The sequence below is a fragment of the Sporothrix schenckii genome (genome assembly GCF_000961545.1).
Source record: "Sporothrix schenckii 1099-18 chromosome Unknown Cont38, whole genome shotgun sequence".
Classification (NCBI taxonomy): domain Eukaryota; kingdom Fungi; phylum Ascomycota; class Sordariomycetes; order Ophiostomatales; family Ophiostomataceae; genus Sporothrix; species Sporothrix schenckii.
In genome coordinates, this window is record NW_015971139.1 from 1,804,158 (window position 1) to 1,826,318 (window position 22,161).

A 22,161-nucleotide genomic window follows, 5' to 3' on the forward strand; every position below is an offset into this window, starting at 1 on the left:
AGACGGGGAAGTGAGATCATACGCACGGCACTCGGGTGTGCTTTGGTAATGGGGATTTGAGGGCTTATCACTTTAAGGAGACATCTCCTGCGTGAAGCTTCAACATGTGACTGTCTATTATATTGGATTCAGCGTGGGGTAGATGGTTGTTTGTAGCCCTGTACTCCGGTCGATGCTGGTTACACAAAGGAAATGAAAGGAAAACAAAAAACGGGGAATAGAAGTGACAAAAAGACAAAAGAAAAGGGTGAAAAAAGACAAAGGAAATGGGTGAATAAAAAAACACAAGAAAGTAAATCCTGGCAAGCTACGCCGCCCGGCCTAATACTACAAAAAAAGAGCCCCCTTCTTCTCCAGACTCCAAAATTACCACTGCCGTTCCTGCTTTGTCGTTGTTGACATGTCGTTGTTGGTCGTCGGTTGTCCACTGTCGGCCCCGCGTCCTGCTCTCGTCTAGCCGGCAATCAACACCCAGAGCAAAAAGAAGATCATCAGGACGCCAAACATTTTGGCAATCAGCCAGCGGTTGCCCGACACGCGGCCCCAGTACTTGAGCAGCTCCTTCTGGGCGCCCTGGACGTTCTCGACCACAGACTCGGTGTTGGCGTCGATGCGCTCTATCATCTCGGACTGCTCCGAGACCATGGACGCCAGCTGGCTGAAGATGGAGCCGAGCTCCGAGATGGTCGACTCAATGGCCTCAATGGCCTCGCCGCGCTGCTGGATGTACATGTTGCTGGGCTGCGCCTCCTCCATGAGCATGAGCTGCTGGTCGCTGACGGCGGGGTTGAGCGACAAGAGGCCGCCGCCGCTGCCGCTGCCACCACCATTGCCGCCGCTGAGCAGATCCGGTGGTGCGGAGCCGGACGCGGCATTGCGGAACGTCGGGGTGTTGCGGCCACCCGTCGCGGCGGCGCTGCCCGATGTCGAGGCGGCGTACAGAGGCGATGCGGACTGCTGGTGGAGGAGGGCGCCGGGTGGTTGATGCTGATTTTGTTGCTGCTGCTGCTGCTGCTGCTGGACGGTCTGGGCGACGTGGGAGATGAAGTTGTCGGTGCGGGCGCGAGTAGACTGCAGGTTCTTGGTGCGGACCTCGAGGACCTCTTTGAAGTTGGCGGACACGCCCGTCAGGCGGTCCTGCAGCAAGAAGACGACGTTCTTGCGGTGCTCGCCCTCCTCCGTCTTGCCCTGCTGCTGCCGCGTGAGCGCCTGCAGGCTGGAGATTTGCTGGTTGAGGCCGGCTACGAGCAGTCAGTATATGTACTTGCGGTCATTCCTAGGGTATCGTTCACCGGCCATCGTAGGAACCTACCCAGATTCTGCTTCACGACAAAGGTCAGCTCGTTGACCTCGGTCGACTTGTCGTCAAACATGCTCTTCCGTTTCGCCACTATGTTGTTAGTACACGTGTCATGTAACCTTGCGTTTGTCCCATTCACTGGGGTTCTTCAGGGCAACCTACACAATGCTAACCGCTCCAGCTTCGCCATCGTCGACGAGATGCCCCGGCCAATCTCGGCCGCGCGCCGCGCAAACTCGGACCGAGACGACACTGGCCGCGTCCCTGGCGCTGTTGCCGCGTCTGGATAGCCGTCGGCCGACAGCAGCGGTTGCGCCTGCTCGTGCCGTTGTGCGTCGTTGCTGGACTTGCCCAGCAACATCATGGAGCGCTTCGTCTGGGCTGTGGCGCCGGCGCCGCCCTTGGCCTGTGCCTGCCGCCGCGCGGCCTGCTGGACGACCGCCTGGAACTCGACCGTGCGGTCCTGGATCCGCGAGACGGCCATTGTGAAGTATGGTGGGAGGGAGGAGGGCGCAGTGAGCGAGTGTGTAGAGCGAGTCGACAGAGGTTGCGACACCGAATCGATGGGTCTTGTTTGTCGTTTCGGATGGACTCACGCGCGGAGATGGGGGCTTCGTCACGCGTCGGCGCCGGTTGCGTCTGGTGTCGCCCGTTGCAGTGCGTTGTCGCCCGGGGGTCTGAGGGTGGTCGCCGTCGTGTTGTGTCGTTTGTGGTTGTTGACGGTGTGTCGTGTTGCGTGCAGTCGGAAAAGGGGAAGGCCAATTCAATCTACGGCCACGTCGGTTTCGTCAGCGTGTCCTCTGCAGCCTTGTTGGGGCGTTGGCCGGGAGAAGAACAGAAGGAGCGAATGAGGGCAAGAAGTCAAAAGGCCAAGAGAGAATATCGCCAAAACAGACGTCACACGGGAAAGAGCGACTGAAGATGAGCAAATGCGAGAGTTTGTCGAGAAGGAAGTGTCAAAGTGCCGAAATGATGAAATGTTGGCATGTGCGACAGAAAGCCAGAAAAGACCCAAAACAGGAAGGATGTTGGGGGGGACGAAGGGGCGCTGAGAGAGCCTGGTTTTACTTGCTTTTTGCTGCTTTTTGCCGCTGTTTGCTCGCTGTTGCATCCGTTTTGGCGTGTTTTGGCATTTGCCCCTTTCATTGTTTCCCAATTTTAGCAGGCGAGGATGGCTGTGCCGGTAGCACCTGCCCAATAAGAGCGGACCGCATTACGAGCAGGCGCCAGTGGTTTCAAGAGACACCGCAGCCTGTTTCGCCCAGTCCGGGCACAATTTGGTGCCTGAGGCATAAAGTGCACTAGTGCTGACGTGAGTGTACCTATACATATCATCTAGTGTTGTTGGTGTGTCGATCCATGTACCACTACTTAATTTAACTCGATAGAACTCGTTCGGTACGGTCCAACCCGTATTATTCAATACTGGCTACGAGAGGCTAAGAAGTGCAGCGATGGTGGCAGTCTTCCGTCTGTAGTCTTAATCTTCAGTTTATGTTTGCGCAACGGACGCTGTTGAAATAAATCATAGATTAAGGAATCAACGTTTCCTCGACGCTGATAGATATAAAACGAAGAAAAGAAACAAAAGAAAACAAAAGAAATAGCTGCAAACTATATGGCACGTAATCTTAGACGCAAAGAATATCCAAACGAGAAGCGGACAGAAAGATACGAAACAAATGAAACCAAACGGAAATCAAAAGAAAACTAAAGGATATCAAAAATCAATCTACGTTTTCTCTCCTCCCTTCCCCTTCTCCTCTCTTCTTTCAGAGCAAATCGTCCCTACTCATCGTCCACGTAGGCAAACTCCTCGTACGGGTTCCACTCCTGGCCCGGGTAGCTCGTGGCGGACATGGCGGGCTCTTCTTGCTCTTTTTGCTTTTGGGCTTCCAGCTCCTCGTCGGGCTCGGGCACAAAGACGGGGATCTTCTCCTCCAGGTCCTTGAGCATCTGGCGGCGCTTGTAGTCTTCAAACTGCTGGGCCGAGGTCTGGCGGATCGTCTTTTGGCGCGACACGGCGTCGCCTTCTTCGCCAGAGCCGCCGCCGTTGCCGTCCGATGCACCGCCGGCCGACCCGTTGGCGCCGGTCGACCGGCCGAAACCGCCGGTGGCAGACGGCTTGGCCGACGGGAAGCCGTACTCGGTAAAGTCCATGTCGTCAACGGGCGAGGGCGGTGTAATGTTGTTGACGTCGGGCTCGCCGGACGCGGCAGGGCCAACGGGGGAGGTGATGTCGGCGGCCGCGCGAGAGGCTGTGGCCGGGATAACAACGGCAGGTGAGGTGGGAGCGGGCGAAGTGGTGGCAATCGTAGCAGAAGCAGCAGGAGCAGCAGCAATCGTAGGCTCTGCCGTCTTGGCCGCCGGAACAGCAGGCACAGCATCCGAGGGGGCTGCCGACTCAACAACGAAGGGAGCCGCAACAGGCGCCGCAACGGGCGCCGCCGCACGCTCCGCCGCACGGCCAACAGGCGAGGCCGGCGGGTCGTCGAGGATGGTCTGGTCTTCCGACACCTTGTTGGTCTTGTTGGCGTGCGTGTGGGCGCTGGGGTGCAGCGGCGTGGCGTTGTAAATGTCCTCGTCCTCGACCGGCACGTGCTTGTTTGCTGCGGCCGTGGCAATGGGCGACAGCTGGGCGGCCTTGGCGGCGGCGAGGGCACCGTTGGTGAGGGGCGTCTCGTTGGCAGCGGGTTGGATCTCAGTCTGGGCCGGGGGCTGGGCCGAGGGCTGGGCCAGAACCGGCGCAGCATAGACCGGCTCTGCCAGTTGGACAAAGACTTGGCTCTGCGGCTGAACTGCAGGCGGCTCGACCTTTGTCTGGACGGGGCTTCTGGGCTGCTCAGAACTGTGCACAACGGGGCCCTGCACGAACAGGGGCGCGGGCGCAACGACGGCGTTCGTGGCCGCCGGCGTGGTCGCCGAGGGCGTCGGGGCGGTCTCGCTGGGCGCCTGGCTGGTCTTCTGGCTGGCCTCCTGGCTGGCCTCCTGGCTGGTCTCCTGACTGGGAAGGGCCTGGCTGACGGACGCCGAGGCACCCTCGCTCAGCTGGGACGGGTCGGGCTGCGGCGACGGGTGGAGCGACGAGACGGGCGTTTCTGCCTTGACAGGGAGAGCGGCGGCAGCGACGCTTGCAGCGGCGGCGGTGGTGGCGGCGGCAGTGACAGGGATGCTACGGCCGGCCACGTCGCCCGTTTTGGAGGCCGGCGGCGGCGAGGGCTGCAGGGGCGCGGGCACGGCATCGGCGACAACCTCCTCATCCGCAGAGAAGCTCGACGTGGCAGGCGGCGGGGGCGGGACCATGAACGCGACGGGGTGCTGCTGCAGAGGGTGTGCGGGCGCTGTCGCAGCTTGACCGACAGTGGCGGTGGCTGGAGGCGCAGGCCCAGGGCCGGTCGTGCTCCGGGAAGCAGCCTGGCCAGGCTGGGTCTGCTGCGGCGACTGCTGCGGCGACTGCTGCGGGCCGCCCTGGACCGCGTTGGCCTGGACCGCGTTGGCCTGGACCGCGTTGCCTTGGACGGCCTGCTGACCAGGCTGTTGCTGAACTTGGAACTGGGGTTGGCCTTGCCCTTGAGGCTGCGGACCGGCCGAGTTCCACGCCTGCTGTGGCTGCTGGGTCTGTTGCTGCTGGAACTGTGGGTTCTGCTGGAACTGCTGCTGCTGGAACTGCTGGTTTTGCTGGGGCGGGAACTGGCCATATGGCTGTTGGAGTTGCGGCTGCTGCGTCTGTTGCAGCTGCGGCTGCGGCTGGCGGCTCAGATTGTACTGCGAGGGAGCGACGGAGCCCTCGCCGTGGACAGCGGCATAGCTGTGCGGGATCGGTACAGCACCGTACTGGCGCTCCTGGTACGTCTGATACTGCTGTTGCTGCTGCTGCTGCTGCATCTGGTGCAATTGCTGTTGCTGGTGGTGCGGCAGGCTGTGGAAGTGGTGGTGTTGCTGCTGTTGCTGGTGCTGCTGCTGCTGCTGCGGTTGCTGAGGAGGGCGCTGCTGCTGAGCCTGCTGCTGAGCCTGCTGCTGAGCCTGCTGTTGGGGCTGCCGCTGGGGTTGCTGCTGCTGCTGAAGCACCTTGGGCCGGAACAGCGAGCCAAACGTGCTGTGCTGATGCGGCTTCTGCTGGGACGGAGGCTGGCCTTGGGGACCCTGCAGTTGCTGCTGCTGCTGCTCCTGCTGCTGTTGTTGAGGCAGCTGGTTTGGTGCCACGGCACTTTGCGGAACCTGCGGCAGGGGAGGGAGGTTCTGCTGCTGGCGCACTTCGGTGGGCGAGATCTGCTGCTGCAGGGCCTGCTTGCGGGCACCGGCGGGCGAGTCCACCGGCGGCACGCTGTTGGGCTGGACGGGGCCGAGGAACTGGGCGAGCCGCTGGTCCTGGTACATGCGGTGGGGGCCTGGCAGGACGCCGCCCGTCTGCTGCTGACCTGTCGGCTGACCTGTCTGCTGGGGGGGAATGGCCGCCGGAGCCGTGGCCGTGCCGTTGGACACGGGGCCCGCAACTTGAACCGACGGCGACGACTGGCCCTGCACCTGCGGCACGAACTGGTTCGACCCGGGCCGCTCCAGCTGCATGCTCGGGCGCACAGGACCGCCCGGCGGCGCGTGGCCGGGCGGGTACTGCGGGCCACCGGGCGGCGGGCCGTTGGGATCGTTGGCGGTGTTGTCGTTGTCATGGCTGTGGTTGGCATGGCCGTTGCCACTGGCCCCGTTGGCCCCGTTGGCTCCGCTGTTCTTGCCGCCCGCCACGCCGGCCACGCCGCCCACGACACCACCGACACCTCGGCGGAACCGGCCAAAGAACTTCTTGGCGCGTTCCATTTCCTTTTCGGTGCGGGAGACCTGGCCAGACGCACTCGACTGGTTGGCGGCCGGGATCTGTTCGTGGCTGGCCGCAAAGGAGACGGTCTGCTGGCCATTGTTGGTCTGGGCCGGCGTCAGCTGCTGCCCATCTTCGCCAGGACGCTGGAACGGACCGCCGGTCCCAGTCGGCGGCGGCGAGGGCGCGACGGTGGCGCCGGACGAGCTGACGGGAGGCTGCATGCTCACCATAGAGACCGTGGGCGAGCCGCTGCGCGTGGTCGAAGCGGGCGCAATGTCGGTCAGAGGCTTGCCACCAGCATGGGCCGAGGTGCCAGACTGGCCGCCATTGATCGTGAGCACAGAGACAGTCGACACAGGACGCTCGCCAAGACCCGGCGGGCGACGGAGCGCCGCCTGCGTGGGCGTCGCAGCGCCATCTTGCGCCGTGGCATCACCTGCGGGAGGGGCTGGAGGCTGGGATGCTTGCTGCAGGGGAGACGGCGCTGCATTGACAGGCTTGCGCGACAGCGGGCTGGGCGCGTTTGGTACCGAGGTGGACGGGAGGCGGCCGCGGGCCGTCGGGACAGGGCCGGCAAAGCCGGATGAGCCAGCGTCGATGCTGGCGCGGCCGGTAGGCACACCAGAGGCACCAGCCGGACCGGAAGGACCGGAGTAGGGCGACTGTGCGCTGGTCTCGCGGGTCAACGGCGCGGCGACATTGTTGCTGCCACCGGAGACGGGCGATGCGACGTTGCTGCGCACAGTCGACGCCGATGCAGGACCGGTGCCTGTCGCGCCGGAGGACACGGGTCCGGCCGTGGCTGGGCTCTGCGTCTGGTTGGGATCGCCGGGGCCTGCTGCAGGCAGACGGTTCGTGTTGACGGAGAGCGGCGACGGCGAGGAAGCTGGGTCGGCGCTGGGAGTGCCGGACGGTCCAGACGATGGCTGCTGCTGGGGACCGTTGTTGGGAGCCTGCGTTGCCTGCGGCGACTGGAGCTGTTGCGGCTGCGGCTGCGGCTGTGGCTGCGGCTGCGACGGCTTGGCTCCGAGCGACGGTGCGTTGGATGCGGCGCGAGGGCGGCCAAAGGGACCGTTCGCAGCGCCGCCGACGGGCGTCGACGGGCCACTCAACGACGGCCGCGACGGCTGCTGGAAGGGCGGCTGCTGCTGCAGGGGCGACGGCGTGCCGTGCGGGCTGCCTGGCAGCGTGCTAAACGTCGAGGCATGCGAGAGGCCACCGCCGACACCGCCGATACCGCCGACACGGCTTCCAACGCTGCCTTGTGGGTATTGCTGCTGCTGCTGCACCGGCACCGAGCCGGCGGACGTGCCCGGCCTGTTCTCCTTGTCCTCCTTGTCCTTCTTGTCCTTGTTGCCACGCACTTTGCCCATGAAGCCCGACAGCAGACCGGACGTGCGGCGGTTGGCGTTGCTTTCGTTGGGCACAATGCTGCCAAAGGTGTTGGTGCGGCTGAAGAAGTTGTCCGGAGTCGGGGACGAGCCCTGCGTCGCGTACTTGGTCAGCGGCGGGCCCTGCTGTTGCTGCTGTTGCTGCTGTTGCTGTGGAGGCGGGAAGTTGGGCTGCTGCTGAGGCTGTTGAGGCTGCTGTGGGAACTGGCCTTGTTGGAACTGGCCCTGCTGGAATTGCTGCGGTTGGAACTGGCCCTGGAACTGGCCCTGACCCTGGCCCTGGTTCTGGACAGGCTGGAACCGGTTCGGCTGGAATTGTTGCTGGAATTGCTGCGGCGGGCCCTGGTACTGTCCCGGGCGGAACTGCTGCTGCTGCTGTGGGGGGAAAGTGCCGTGCGGTGCACCCGGCGGGCCAAAGGACTGCACGGGTCTCGGCGGCTGGAAGCCGTTGGGCGGGATCACCTGGCCATTCGGCGCAGATGTAGCGACTGGGCCGGGACCAGGCTGTGCCACTCCCTGTGCCACTCCCTGTGCCGGTCCCTGTGACTGTGTCTGTGTCTTTTGGGCCACAGCATCCTGCGGGCCCACCGACGGAGACGTCTGCTGTTGCGGTTGCACGGGGCTCGTCGTTGTGGCCGGGGCGACAGAGTGCGCCGGCGACTGAGTTGCCGTCTGCTGCAGCGGCGAGGTTGTGGTCGTGGTCGTGCTGGGCACAGGCGATGACACGGACGCACGTGGGCCCTGCTCCGGGGCCGGGTTTTGTCCATCGGTCGCGGCCGGGGCCGGAACCGGAGCCGGAGCATGGGCCGGAGCGGAGACGGTATCGGCGACGGGCCCGGAAGCCGGGGCTGCGGTCGTGGCCGATACAGGAACCGGACTTTGCGCCGACGGGACGGGGCTGACAACACGCTGCTGAACTGGGCTCTGCGTGATGCTGCCGGCCTGCTGCTGCGACGGCGGCGGCGACGACGCCGGGGTCGCCACAATGGAGCTGGACGGGACGGGCGTCTGCGACGGCGTAGGGGCCTGTGCCTGCTGCTGCTGCGGCGGCGGCTGTTGGAAGCCTTGCTGGGCCGTGGGGAAGTTCTGCGGCGTGCCATGGCGGCTCTGGGGCGAGACTTGGTACGAGGCAATGGAGCTGGCCGGGCCCGGTTGGCCTTGGCCCGGTTGTCCTGGTTGTCCTTGGGGCATTTGGCCCTGGGCTCCCGGAGGACCTTGTTGGACCTGAGGCTGGAAGCTTTGCTGAGGCTGCTGCTGCTGTTGCAGCTGCTGGAACGGGGGTTGCCCAGGCTGCCCAGGCTGGCCCGGCTGGCCCGGCTGGCCGGACTGCTGGTACTGGTAAATGGTCGACAGCGGACGGCCTTGACCTTGGAACGGCTGCGGCTGTTGTTGCGGCTGCTGCTGCTGGCCCTTGCTGCCCTTGCCAAACGGCAGCAGGTTACGGATCTTCTTGCCCGTGTGTTGCTGTTGCTGCTGCTGCTGCTGGGGTTGCGCCTGTGGCTGTGTCTGTTGTTGAGGCGGCTGCTGCTGTTGCTGGAACTGCTGCTGGAACTGCTGCTGGAACTGCTGCTGCGGGATCCGCTGGCCTTGTCCCTGAACCTGTCCCTGTCCCTGCTGAACATTCTGGAATTGCTGCTGCGGGAAGCGCTGTTGTTGCAACAGCTGCTGGCGCTGCTGCAGGGGCACATTCTGGTAGGCCTGGTTCTGGCCCTGGATCTGGCCCTGGTTCTGGCCCTGGATCTGGTTCATGAATTGCGGGTTGAACTGCAACTGGCCAGGCCGAGGCTGCTGGAGCTGTTGAGGCTGGAACTGCGGCTGTCCCGGCTGTCCCGGCTGTCCTTGTTGTACTGGCCGACCTTGCTGGGGCACTTGCTGAGGCACCGGCTGCTGCTGCTGCAGCAGCTGCGGCTGCGACTGCGATGGGGGAAGGGCGCCGGCACTGCTGCCCGGCGGCACTGGCGCCTGCTCTTGTGCCTGTTGCGGCTGACCTTGCGCGTTCTTGTTGGAGTGCGACGACGAGGGTGGCGTCGAGGACATGCGCCACGTCGAAATCTTGGAGAAGCGGCGGCCCTTGTCGTCGGCCGCTGCTGCTGCTGCACCGGCCGGTTGTGGGCGGGCCTGGACGGCGTTGTTTTGCTGCTGGCCCTGCCCCTGCACCTGACCCTGACCCTGACCCTGACCCTGCGTCCAGACTGGGCCGACGGGCGCGACAGGCGACTGCACAGGTGGCTGCTGCTGGAACTGCTGCTGTGCCTGTTGCTGGTCTGGGGACAGCGGTTGCTGTTGAGGTTGTTGAGGCTGTTGCGCCTGCTGTTGAGGCTGCTGCGCCTGCTGCTGCGGAGGGGCCTGCTGGGCCTGGGCTTGCACCTGCGCCAGAACCGGTGGCGGCGCCTGAAGGGCGGATCCCGACGACGAGGCACCCCACGTATCGGTCCCCATCGTGCCCATTGTGCCCATCGTGCCCTGGCGCGTCAGCTGCGCCTCGGCCGAGTTGAGCCCCGTCTCCTTGTCAAACGAGTACGACTGGCCGTCCGGCGTGGAGTCCGCCGTGGGCGACGAGCGGTGGCGCGTGGACGCCAAGGGTTCCTGGAGGTGGGACTCTTGGAGGTTCCAGTTGCCGGCCTTGGGGAGGAAGCGCTGGAGCGGGTTGCTGCTCTTTTGGCCCTGGGCCGGGGGCTGTTGTTGTTGCTGTTGCTGCGCCTGCTGCGATGGCAGTTGGTTGTATGCGGGGGCGGTGGACGCATTTGTCTGCACTGCGAAGCCCTGCTGGACAGGCTGCTGCTGGACAGGCTGCTGCTGGACAGGCTGCTGCTGGACAGGTTGCTGCTGAGGCTGGAAGGACTGCTGTGCCGCCGGCGGGTGGCTCTGGAGGTTTTGCACGCCGCCCTGTGGCTGCTGCTGCTGGACCTGCTGTTGCGGTTGTTGCGGCTGTTGCACCTGCTGTGGGAAACCCCACGAAGCTGTGCGCTGTTGCTGCGCAGGGCCAGGACCAGGATGGACGGGTTGCCCAGCCTGCCCGGGCTGCTGCTGGATAAAGTTCAGAGGGGTGCCAAAGCGCCGAGGTTGTTGTTGTTGTTGTTGTTGTTGGAGCTGCTGGGGTTGCTGCTGCGGCTGCGTGGGGAAGAAGCCTATGAAAAAGAGACAACTGTTAGCAATGGCCAAGTGTCGGGGGTCATATCATGCCGAGATCGCCTCTCACCTTGCTGGCCCTGCGGCTGTTGCAGCTGCACCTGTTGAGGCGCCTGCTGAAGAGCCTGCTGAGCCTGCTGAGGAACCTGCTGCTGACCATCCGTCGACGCCGGCTCGTCTGTCGACTTGCCCTTGTCGTCGGTGCCAATCAGCGAGGCCAAGTCAAAGTCCAGCGTCGACGTGCGGCGGACGGGCGGCAGGCCGGTAAAGGACGACTGCCGTTCCAATGGCAGGGGCGGCAGCGGTTGTCCTTGATGTCCTTGTTGTCCTTGTAGTCCCTGCTGTCCCTGCTGTGGTTGCTGGAACGGCTGCTGGAATTGAGGCTGCTGTTGCTGTTGCAGCAGCTGCTGCTGCTGCAGCTGCTGCTGTTGAAACTGTTGAAACTGCTGCTGCGACATGGGCACATATTGAAACTGTTGGCCGTTGGGCCCCTGGACCGGCTGCTGCTGGTAGATGATGTTGTTCTGGACCGGAACAAAGGTGCCGTCGGGCAGGCGGGTGTACTGCTGCTGCTGCTGGGGTGGTTGCAGTTGCTGGAAGACTTGGCCATAGAACTGCGGCTGCTGCGGCTGTTGGCCATTGTTCTGCTGCGCGACGGGAGTACTGGGCCCTTGGCCAGGGCCAGGACCAGGACCAGGAGCAGTAGCAGCAGCAGCAGCTGCTGCTGCTGCTGCACCGCCGGCCGGAGCACCGGCGCCGCCGACTATGCTTTGCTGGCGCGGTCGAGAGAACATGGTGGAGGCGCGTCGAGGTGGAGAGTCGAGCCAAACAAGGCGACCGTCAACAGGACAGCGCGAGCTCTTAGTATATTGAAAGTGGGCGAAAAAGAGATGCGCCGCCGTCGATGAGGCGCGAATTAACGAGAGCAACGCGCGTGCAAAAAAAGGAGAGGGGAAAAAGAGAGTGAAAAAGAAAAGGCAAGAACGAAAAAAGAGAAGGAAAAGAAAGTTGAGGGAAACGAGATAAACGAGATAAAAGAGTAGGAGCAGATGGACAGAGAACGAGAGAATCGCAGAATTGCGACAGGGACAAAAGAAGGAGGGGAAAGCCTCGGGTGGCTTGGCTGCTTGCCTGCTTGTCTTGCGAGTCTTGATTGTCTTGCTTTTGGGGCTGAATGTCAGTCGGTCGCGAGAAAAGAGGAGCCAGGTACAAATGGGGAGCAAATGGGGAGCAAATGGGAAAGGGGAAAACGACCACTGACAACAGGCTGTTTGATTCTCGCCTGCTTGGTGCGACCACAATCTCTTCTGTTGACACTTGCACGGGAGGGGGAGAGAAGGGAACAAAAGGAAGAAGGAAAAGAAAGAGACAAAAGGATGCTTGGTTCGTGATGGTGTGAGACGAAGGAAACAAAGCTCGAGGCCCTGGCTTGTTTTGTTTCTTTCCGTCTTTTGCCCCCTATTTTTTTCCTCTATGTTTCTCGCTCACTTCAGCTCGTTCGAGCTGACGACACGTTGGTATTCGGGAAATACAGACGAAGGATGCAGGAGTCCCCAAGCACGGCCAGCCCAGACGAAGCTGGGCGTGTGCGTTGCCTGCCAGAAACAACACAAAACAAAAAGAGGGTACCGTTGCTCGAACGTGATGGAGAGTGGTTGGGGGGAGAGGCTCAGCAGGTCGACGAAAGCAGCGAACGTCACAACAAATCAGGGGACAGGACAGAGCCAGAAAGACAGGGAAGGTGCCCTGGAAGCCTGTCTCCTGTATTCTGTGTATCCTGCCAGGGGGGGTGGGTGAGGCCCCGCAAATAGACAAGAGGTCAGCACCAGAGAGTGAATGGAGCCGCAAGAACGCACCTGGGCATCTCCAAACGATGGGCAGAAATAGGAAGGAGGCTGGGAAGGAGGGAACACAGGCGGAAAGGAGCTTGCAACGGGTGCTATGTCGAACCGGGAGCTTCTCGAGCTCGGAAACGAGCCCTACGGCAGGCGCTAACCCGTCCAACAGTCCGTCAGCTGGAGAACGAAGCGACCCTTTCCCTCGTCCCATTCACCCAGCCATAGCCCTGTCAGACATGGGTGGATGTCTGGTGGGGAGTGCTGGTGAAATTAGAGTGTGGGTCTTCGACAACGCCAGCCGTCTTGCCGTGTGCTGGCGTGCTGCAATTCTGGCGTGCTGTGCTAAGCCGTTGGGTGGTCTGCAGCGGCGTCGTTTCTTCTAGGCTGAGCAGAGATCGACAGAGTCGCTGGACGAGAATTTGGTAATTACATGCACCTTGGATTTGAGATGAAGGGGTTTGGACGGGTCCATTTCTTGGCTGGGGATATCTTGGCCGGGGTCACACGCTGTTGGTAGAGAAAGTATGTCGTACTTCGTACACATAATGACTGTCAGAATTAGGCCGTACTCCGTCCTCGCAGTGCACTTCGGGAATGGTAATCACTGTCTCAACATGCATCATCCACACATCGTATTGCCCGTATCGAGTGCGACGTCCAAGTTGGAACAGGAGGGAGGTGAAGAAACCGGGCATGCTGTGGAAGAAGGCGTAACAAGCTCAAAGTTGGACTCGATGTATGTCGGGTCCATCATTCGCACCGAGTCGACAGGCAAATGTCTCGGACTCGAAGACGAACCAGACAAACGACAGAGTCCAGGTGAAGCCCATGAGGTTGCGGCTGCAATGGCGAAACAAAAGGAAACAAACGCCAGAAACACACTCAAGACGCCAACCGTCCATCCGTCAAACGGTCAAATGCGACTTCAGACCCTGCAACCGTGACCCTGTAACCTTAACCTGCAGGCCATCGTGGCTGACGCCCTGTAGCCGTCCCGGAAGAGGATCGAGGGAGGCTGTGCATGCTTGGAATAGCAGTTTGCATGCACGCTAACATGTGCGTTGAGCATGGAGGAGACAGCGCGCGAGCATGTATTTCCACTGCTGTCAACTCTGTCCACTATATTTTGCCGGCGCCGACCGCCTGTCAGGCCAAGCGTATAGGGTGGAGCCCAGCGCTGAGCCGCATCTCCATGGTACCATAGGCGTAAATTCATATAGTCTAGTGGGGCATCTCTTCAGGGCTGACCAACCGAATAGACGAGCACTTTCAACGACCCGTGTCACTGTATTGTCCAATGCGAGCAACTGCCACTGCCCCAGACAAGAGGAGGAGAAATGCACGATGCAACATCCAACATGCACGATACTAACAAAGAACCGAATGCAAAAATAGAAACGACTTGCCGCTTGCCGACGAGCAAGCGCGAAGGCTCGAACCTGCGCAGGATCCCAGAGCCGCAAAACGCAAAATTGCAGAGCCAGTTGTCACGTAGCCGACTGACGATCGAGGAAAGGCGAGCATCGCACGTGCAAGCGCGCAGGCGCCACGATCAAAAGGGCCTTTTTCTCTTTTCTACAGAGTAATGCATCTTAGCATCTCACGCCGTCCACGCTGACGTGCATTGCATTTCAGCCCACTGCATCGACTGCACTGGCCATCCATGTCCTGGCCTGTCCTTACCTGTCCTGATTTGCCTTCTTTGCCTTCTTTGCCATCTTTCCCCCGTCTGATCGTAGCCGTCCCGTCTCGCCGCTCGCCGCGCCTCCAGCCTGGCGGGATTCATTTGGATCGAGACAACGTGCCAGGCTTCACACGCGCAGATCGGCTCAAAGTGTGCCTTGCCAATTGACCCAGTCCGGCAGCTCGTACGGCATTGTATTGAATAGGGTGGAGAGGAACGTGATGCCGTGCGTCGTACAGCAGAACGTGATGCCGGCTGCCCCAGCAGAACTGGTGAACAAAACGTACCTTTTTCTCGCAGCCAACCACCTCAGCATCGGGTAGGCGGCTGGAGAAGGCGAAACTTAATATCAAGGTTTCCGCGTTGGAAAACACACAAAGTGTACAAGAACGCACACGCAAGTGAGGCGACTCGGAAACGAAAGCTCTTGTGTGTCGCTCGGTCACCAACACAAATCAATCTCTAGAAGTTCACAAGTAGATTGTGGTGCTCATGATGCTGCTCTTGACAGCTTGGGGAGTTGACGAAAAAGAGAGCTAGATAAGATATAACAGGAGGATGCAGAAAAGTAACAGAATAAGAGAGCCAGATAATGTACAATGGTAACGACGATGACAAAAACCATCCTGTTTTGTTTTGCATCTTTTTCTATATCTATTTTTTTTTTCTAAAAAAAAATAAAAATAAGAAAGATTATGATTAAACGATTGAAAATTAAAAGCTCTTTATATTTTTTCATTTTTCATTTTTATTTTTTTCGTACCTTCTTTTGTCTGTCTCCGTTCTTGTTCTTGCTCATTTTTTTTTTAAAAATTATTTTACTTTCAAGATTTTACGTCATTCTTTAATCACAATGAATACAAAAGAAATAAAAAATTATAGGAAAGAAAAACAATTAGAAATAATGCACGCGTACGTCGTTTTCTTGGATACGCATAATCTGTAAAAGTTACCATTGTGTGGAACGACCATGAAACCACATCAATATCATCTTCTGTCACACGCCAACCGCCGTCGCGCGGTCAAGAACGCAGTAATCATCATGCATTACCTGTGCAACGTTGTCGCAAGCGGCACGTACGAGGTACGGGTGTCTGCCGAGCGGCTTCTGGGTCATGATTAATGATGATAGTTGTCGTGCATCGCCGTTGGCGCATTGTATCGTGAGCTCGGCAGAGGTCGAATCATGACCGAGGAAGCGAACAACGGTCAACATCCACGAGCGGTGGTTCGACGTACGGCTGTCAGGGAAGGGCAAGGCCCTCAAAAAGCGCAAGCGTGGCAGACAAGGCGAGTCACTGCTGTGGATTGCGCTGGAGTCCACTGGAGCGCTTCAGAACGTTGCCACACTTGAACCACGTAGAAACGGCCGCAAGAGGCAAAAGTGCGCAAACCAACAGGCCGTCGTACGAGGGGAAATCCTGGGGAGTGGCACTAGCTCGGCTTAAAGTCTTTGGTGAGCATCGCTAACCCTCTCCCCCTATTACGGGGTGATTCTGTCGACTACGAGGGAAACGGCGTCTAACTTGGTTGATTATACGACGGTCCACCGCGACCGGAAAGAGAGCCAACATAAGCCAACAAAGCGCCGCCTCCAAAAAGAGGGCCAAAACTTGCCCAAACTGGCCAAAAACTGACCAAAATCGACCATGAGGACAACTACACTGTACTTGTGAGTACGACAAGAAAAAACCACAGAAATGGCCACAGAAAATAGGAGAAACCGAGGGGAAAAGCGAAGGATATGGAGGACCAGGAAATAAGAAAAGGAAGACGTTGGCCCCAACAACTCAACAGACTCGGGCGAACGGGCAATCGATCTCACTCCACGTAGATGCAGCAGAGAAAAGACAGCCGATAGAGACAAGAAAGACAAAAGGCACACGACAATTGAACAAGACAGCGCCATCCGCCATTCACGCTCCGTCCAGCCGCTGTCCGCCGAGGCCGAATCGCTGCCCCCAAATCGCCCAGTTGCTCAATCGCTGCTTCCTTCCCCGGCTGCCGGCGGCGCAAGCTAGTGCACACGCGACCAACAGCCAGAACAAAGGCAGAAAGAACAGAATCGATCAGGCGAGGAAGGCACGAGCGACTTACCATTTCGTACGTTGGCTAGCAACGGGTCTGGACAATTATTTTGGGTTGGTCTTTTGGTCTTCTGCAAGCAATTTTGGGTTGAACGCGACAACAGACGAGCGTCGCACCCTCTTGGCAACCATCAACACCGCTGAGTCCGCTCCAGCCGGACAGCACTGCAGAGAGCACTGCAGAGAGCACTGGGCCCCCGGCGATCGACCACAACCTCCGACCGCTGACCGACGACAGTCCGACGACGGTTTTCCTCTCCGACTCCTCTCCGTTCCCTCCCATCTTGCCCCCCGTCCGTCCCTTGCCGCACACAATGGCCGACCGGGCTTTCGATCTGGCGGCCGCCGCGGCCGAGCTGCAAGCTGACCCGGCCGCCCATGCCCGGAAAAGTCCCGCCGACGAAGACGGCGACGACGGCGGCGTGTCCCTGGCACGGCAGCTTCAGACGCCATCCCCGTCTCCGCTGTCGACGCCCCGGCCACAGCAGGCACCACACACCACATCCGCTCCAGCACCCCCGCCAAGCACAGCGACACACACCGACGAGGCCGTCCCGCTACGGCCGCGCACGTCCACATCCACCGCCGAGATCGACAGCACCATTGCGCGGCCCGGTCCCGTGCGCATCAATGTCAAGGGTGCCTTTATTGTCGACGAGGAGCCGGCGAACGGCAATGGCAGCGCCAACGGAAGCCGGTCGCCGACGGGGTCCGTCCGCGGCGCCGACCAGCGGTCACAACGGACGGCGTCGGGCTCGAGCAGCGACTCCGTCCACGGCCCGGCCTCCGCCCCCGGCCGTGCGCACTCGCCCTCCGAACACCACCCGACGTTCGACATCCGCCTGCCCAACCACCACGCCGTCGTCTCCCACATTGCCGTCGACATTGGCGGCACCCTGGCCAAGGTGGTCTTCTTTTCGCGCGAAGCCCAGTCGACCGAGCCCGGCGGCCGCCTCAACTTTACGTCCTTTGAGACGGACAAGATTGACGACTGCATTGACTTTTTGCTCGATCTCAAGCAGCGCCACATGGACTCCGAAAACGGCGCCCGCTCCAGCGAGCTGTGCGTCATGGCGACCGGCGGCGGCGCCTACAAGTACTACGACCGCATCCGCGCGCGCATGGGCATTGACGTTTTGAGCGAAGACGAGATGGAGTGTCTGATTATGGGTGCGTCTGCCCCCGTTCCCCCCCGTCCCCCCTTGTTCTCTCCTCCTTTCTACCCCAGCGTCCGCTAACGGACCAATGCAGGCCTCGACTTTTTTATTACCGAGATCCCCCGCGAGGTCTTCACCTACTCCGAGACCGATCCCATGCACTTTGCCGCGCCCAGCGACGACATCTACCCCTACATGCTCGTCAACATTGGCTCCGGCGTCTCCATGCTCAAGGTCTCGGGCCCCCACAAGTACGTGCGCGTCGGCGGTACCTCGCTCGGCGGCGGCACCCTGTGGGGCCTGCTGTCCCTGCTGACGGGCGCCCGCTCCTTTGACGAGATGCTCGAGCTGGCCTCGCGCGGCGACAACTCGCGCGTCGACATGCTGGTCGGCGACATATACGGCACCGACTACGGCAAGATCGGTCTCAAGTCGACCGCCATTGCCAGCTCCTTTGGCAAGGTGTTTCGCATGAAGCACCTCGCCGAGACCGAGGCCGAAGACGGCGTGTCGTCGCCGACGACAAAGGACGACAGTGAGAAAACGGCTACCAACAACAGCACCACTGCCGACAACCCCGACGGCCCCGACAACATGTACCGCGGCGCCGCCTACAACACCCACTTCTCGGCCGCCGACATCAGCCGCTCCCTCCTCTACGCCATCTCCAACAACATTGGCCAGATCGCCTACCTGCAGTCCCAGATCCACACCCTCGACCGCATCTACTTTGGCGGCTCCTTCATCCAGGGCCACCCCCAGACCATGAACACCCTGAGCTACGCCATCAAGTTTTGGAGCAAGGGCACCAAGCAGGCCTACTTTCTGCGCCACGAGGGCTATCTCGGCGCCGTCGGCGCCTTCCTCAAGCGCCAGCCGCGCAACTGGGGCCGCCGCGGCAGTTTCGAGGGCGGCCTGGAGATGCGCATGACCGAGCGCCTGCGGGAGGAGCAGCAACGCGCGGGCCCTCTTGCCGACGAGTGACACGGAATGGATACGAGAGAAATGGCGGCGTTGAAGCGGACGAGAAAGAAGAAAAAAAAAGACATCAGCACATAACAGACAGCAACGACCTTGGGTCATCATGTACAGGGCATCTACAAGCACTGCCAACCTGAACACAGCGTACATAAAAGTATATAAGCATTCATATATTACAAAACTAATAAAGATACCTATGGCTATGCACCCGGCAAAGGCTACACAGACAAGGTCGAGCATAAAGAAGTATAGAAATGAAACGATATTACATTTTAAAGCCTCACATAAAGTCAAAACGGCAAGGACAAAACAGGCACTCGACACTCGACACTCAGCAAGCTCGTAGTCTTAAGAGTCTTTTTTCAAAAGTCAACGTCAAGTCCGTGTAAAGTGGATAGGTCATAATAAATTGCAAAAACTGTAACTCTTCTTTCTCTCTTTTTTTTCTTTTTTTTTTTCGCTTGTGTATAACATTTTTCGTCCCGAAACTTCGGTTTACAGAAGCACTCTGGTTAGTTTTGAAGGGTAAATAGGAAACCGCAATTGTTTCCTAGTCGCGCTGAAGGTATCAAAGAGGGAAATAGTAAAAAAAAGAAAAAGAAAAAGAAAAAGACGCAACTAGTGTGAGAACATGGCCGGTCCACGACCAAATGACCATCGGACCAGCGTTTCCAACCCAACGAAACCAAGTACAAGACGGAGCAAAGAACAGGAACAAAGAGAAAAAGAACGGAACGGAACGCGACGACAAAAGAAATTGTATAGCAAAGATTCGAGTACAAAGACGAAAGTAAATACAGAGCAGCGGGGGGAATCAAAGGCTCGTGTGTAGAGAAGTCGTGTGCGCACAGCACAGGCATGAAAAGAAACAAGATGGTGGAGAGACCCGTCCAGAAAGGACAAGAGACCCCCCTTTTCGAGTGAGTCTGAATCCGCTCCCTCATACGCGTCTTTGAGAGTAAGAAAAGAAATAAGACACAAAGAAATAAGAGCGAGTGAAGGTCAGGCACAAGACAATGCGCGTCCCGCGCTGGTATGATGAGAGTAGAACGTCATCCTAAACAACCAAACTCGCCGGCAGCCGGGGTTGTGTTTCTTTCGTCAGCATCAGCTCAGGCTACGACATCCAGTCGTCGCCTGCCGCATTATCGGCGCAGGGACGTCCGAGTGCTGCGGCCGCCCTGCTTGAGGCGGCTGGTCCGCCAGCCCTCGTACCATTGCTCGCGGCTGGCTTCGCGCAGCTCGCCACGCCACTCCGTGAAGACGGCGTCCTTGAGGCGCAAAAAGTCGCAGTGGTCTGCGTTGTTCGGATCGGCGAAGCCCCAGGGGAATTGCCGGCCAACCACACCGGGCTCATAGATATCCGGGCTGATGATCGACATTGGGATGAAGGGTGGCTCGTCGTCCTCCTTGGTGTCCAGGTGCTCTGTGTCGCGCTCACGGTTGCGACGGCCAGGCGTCGACGACAGCCGCTTGGATGACTTGGGCGTCTGCGAGGGTGGTGTGTAGGACGCACGAACTTGGCCCTGGATCGGCAGGCCGGTCTCGCCGTCCGAGAACGCAGCGACGTCCATGTCGCCGTTGTCGACGGGGGTGTGGACACCACCAGCCTCGGCGGCAGCCGCCTCCTCGTCGCTCTCCTCGTCGATACGGTTGGAATCGATCGTGCTTGCGCCATCGTCAAGGTCGTCCAGGCCGAGCGACTCCAGAGGGTCCAGGTTCGACCGCTTGAGGCTGTCCGCGACCGACTTCTTCAGCACGCTCATGTGCTTTGTCGTGATCGTGTCGGCCTTTGAAATGACCGGGATCACCGTGGTCTTGCCCTGCAGCGTACGCAGCACCTGCAAGTCGAGGTCCTCATCCAGCGCACCCAGCACACGTGCTTGCGGGACGTACTTCACAGGGCCGCCATTCCGGTCCACGCCGTTGCCGTTGCCGTTCACGTTCTGCTCGTTCTTGGATGCGGCAATGTTCCGGTCCAGGCGAGCGGGGTCGAGAACCAGGAAGACGGCGTGGATGTGCGTGTCCTGGACGCCGGGGGAGCGAACAACCTTCATCTCCTCGTTGAAGGTGTCCTCAAACTTGCTCTCGAGGAAGGCAGACATTTCGCGAAGCTGCAGGTCGACAACATTCTTCTCCAGGCCTTCCGAGTCCCACAGGGTCATGCCAATGCGCTCGCCATCAATCTCCGTCTCCAGGAAGTGGGGCACGAAGTTGCCCGACGGCGGTGCGGCGGGCACAAACTCGTCGGCGTCAAAGGTCTTTACGCGCCTCTTCGCAGGCAGGGCTAGTGAGGTCTTGAGGAATTCCAGGAAGGACGTCTTGCCAGAACCCCGAGTACCCATAATTAGGATGCTGTAAAAACGCTTGGTCAGTACTTGTATTTGCCTGTTACCCACGAGCACCATGGGCGGGAGAGTCACCACTTACTTGAATGGCGTCGGGTCCTTCCTCCGGCGAACGCGGCGGGGGCTGTTGATCGTGCTAATGGCGCTGCTAGCATAGCTGTAGCGGCCACGGTGGGTCATGCTCTCGGTGCGGGCATAGGGATCAACCCAGGCGCCCGAGGGAACGGGTGGCATGATGGGTACGTTGGCCACGGAGCGGCTGGGCTCCATGGAGGGACGCGGTGTGTAGTTGCTGTTGTAGTAGTCGGTGGGGGCCGCATCATGAGCGGGCTCGCCAAAGGAGCTGCCTAGGTTGGGAGCGGGGGCGCCATTATAAAGGACGGGAAGACGGGGCGGGGACTTGGGGATCGCAGCCTCGCGCTGACGCTGGAGCTCTTGTTCACGCAGAGCCTGGGCCTTCTTGCCCTTCAGCTCGCCAGATTTGCTTCGCCGTAGCAACATTCCGAAACTTGAACGTCGGGCAGTGGGCGAGCTCATTCTCTGGTGCTGGTAAACGGGAAAAGGGGATCCGGATCCACGACAAAAGTGCGAAGCGCTTTTGAGGTGGATTGTTCACGTCGAACGAGGTACGGAACGAGGAGCAATAGAAGAAACAATTTCCCTTCAGCCAAGGGCGGAGGGCTACCTTGCCGTAAAGATCAAGGACACAGGTTATATCTTGACACTGGCGTCAGTTGTCCCGTGTCTTTATTTGGCACAGTTGCGTGTTGGATCTAGATGATGTTGGCAGGCGGGAAGCGCTAGTATAGGAGGCGCAGTTGGTAATGGGCAGCTATTGGTACCTGATGAAATGGGCGTTGGTCGCAATGACAAAGTAATTGCCAAAGTCAGGGGCCCAAATGTTTGTCTGCTGGGACGAGCGATCAAAAAAGTACCGCGAGTATTGGCTCCGTGCCCAGAAATTGGTCGAGGAAGCACTTCCAAAACCGGCTTTAATGGCTGTTTAAGTGATTGACGGATATGCCTGGAAAATGTGGTAGATCCTCCAGGTGGACAGCGGAAGTCTGAGGGTCGCAGACAAGTGTCAAAGCACACAGTAAGACGGCGTAAGAGTGGAATGACAAGGTGTTCTAGAAAACTCTCTTTCACGATATTTAGACGTCGGAGTCCTCCTGCTTTTTATTCGAACGAGAGTGGCGATCCTTTCTTTTCAGCGGTGGGAGCTGGTAGTCGCGGTTCGCCGTCTAGGATGATCGTCTCGTGCGTGGATGGGGGATGCACCGAGCACGTTTGGTATGTGAGACTGCCGTGCTTAATTTTGTTGATAGCTTTGTCGCCAGAAGCAGAGGAAAGGGGGGACCCTAAAATGCAATACCGCGTCAGTGACAATGTAACCTTCTCCAAACTGGTCGCATTCTGTAAAGGGGCCCTAG

General features: G+C 59.7%; 5 protein-coding genes across 5 annotated transcripts; 2 read left to right on the forward strand and 3 right to left on the reverse strand.

Moving 5' to 3' along the window:
• Window positions 1-453: 453 nt before the first annotated feature.
• SPSK_06307 (syntaxin 5) lies at window positions 454-1,784 on the reverse strand (the record flags this gene model as incomplete). The annotated part of the gene is made up of 3 exons (XM_016733013.1): window positions 454-1,241; window positions 1,313-1,390; window positions 1,463-1,784. The coding sequence occupies 3 exons, from the start codon at window positions 1,782-1,784 to the stop codon at window positions 454-456; spliced, it is 1,188 nt and encodes a 395-aa protein (XP_016592306.1).
• Window positions 1,785-3,088: 1,304 nt separating this feature from the next.
• Window positions 3,089-11,427, reverse strand: SPSK_05803 (uncharacterized protein; the record flags this gene model as incomplete). Its single annotated transcript, XM_016732514.1, has 2 exons — window positions 3,089-10,632; window positions 10,704-11,427. 2 exons carry the CDS (start codon window positions 11,425-11,427, stop codon window positions 3,089-3,091), a joined length of 8,268 nt encoding a protein of 2,755 aa, XP_016592307.1.
• A 1,658-nt stretch (window positions 11,428-13,085) lies between these two features.
• Window positions 13,086-13,415, forward strand: SPSK_10723 (uncharacterized protein; the record flags this gene model as incomplete). The annotated part of the gene is made up of 1 exon (XM_016737024.1): window positions 13,086-13,415. The coding sequence occupies one exon, from the start codon at window positions 13,086-13,088 to the stop codon at window positions 13,413-13,415; it is 330 nt and encodes a 109-aa protein (XP_016592308.1).
• A 3,141-nt stretch (window positions 13,416-16,556) lies between these two features.
• SPSK_06125 (type II pantothenate kinase) lies at window positions 16,557-18,383 on the forward strand (the record flags this gene model as incomplete). The annotated part of the gene is made up of 2 exons (XM_016732832.1): window positions 16,557-17,412; window positions 17,494-18,383. The coding sequence occupies 2 exons, from the start codon at window positions 16,557-16,559 to the stop codon at window positions 18,381-18,383; spliced, it is 1,746 nt and encodes a 581-aa protein (XP_016592309.1).
• A 1,142-nt stretch (window positions 18,384-19,525) lies between these two features.
• On the reverse strand, window positions 19,526-21,229 carry SPSK_06173 (uncharacterized protein; the record flags this gene model as incomplete). Its single annotated transcript, XM_016732880.1, has 2 exons — window positions 19,526-20,735; window positions 20,811-21,229. 2 exons carry the CDS (start codon window positions 21,227-21,229, stop codon window positions 19,526-19,528), a joined length of 1,629 nt encoding a protein of 542 aa, XP_016592310.1.
• Window positions 21,230-22,161: the final 932 nt, after the last annotated feature.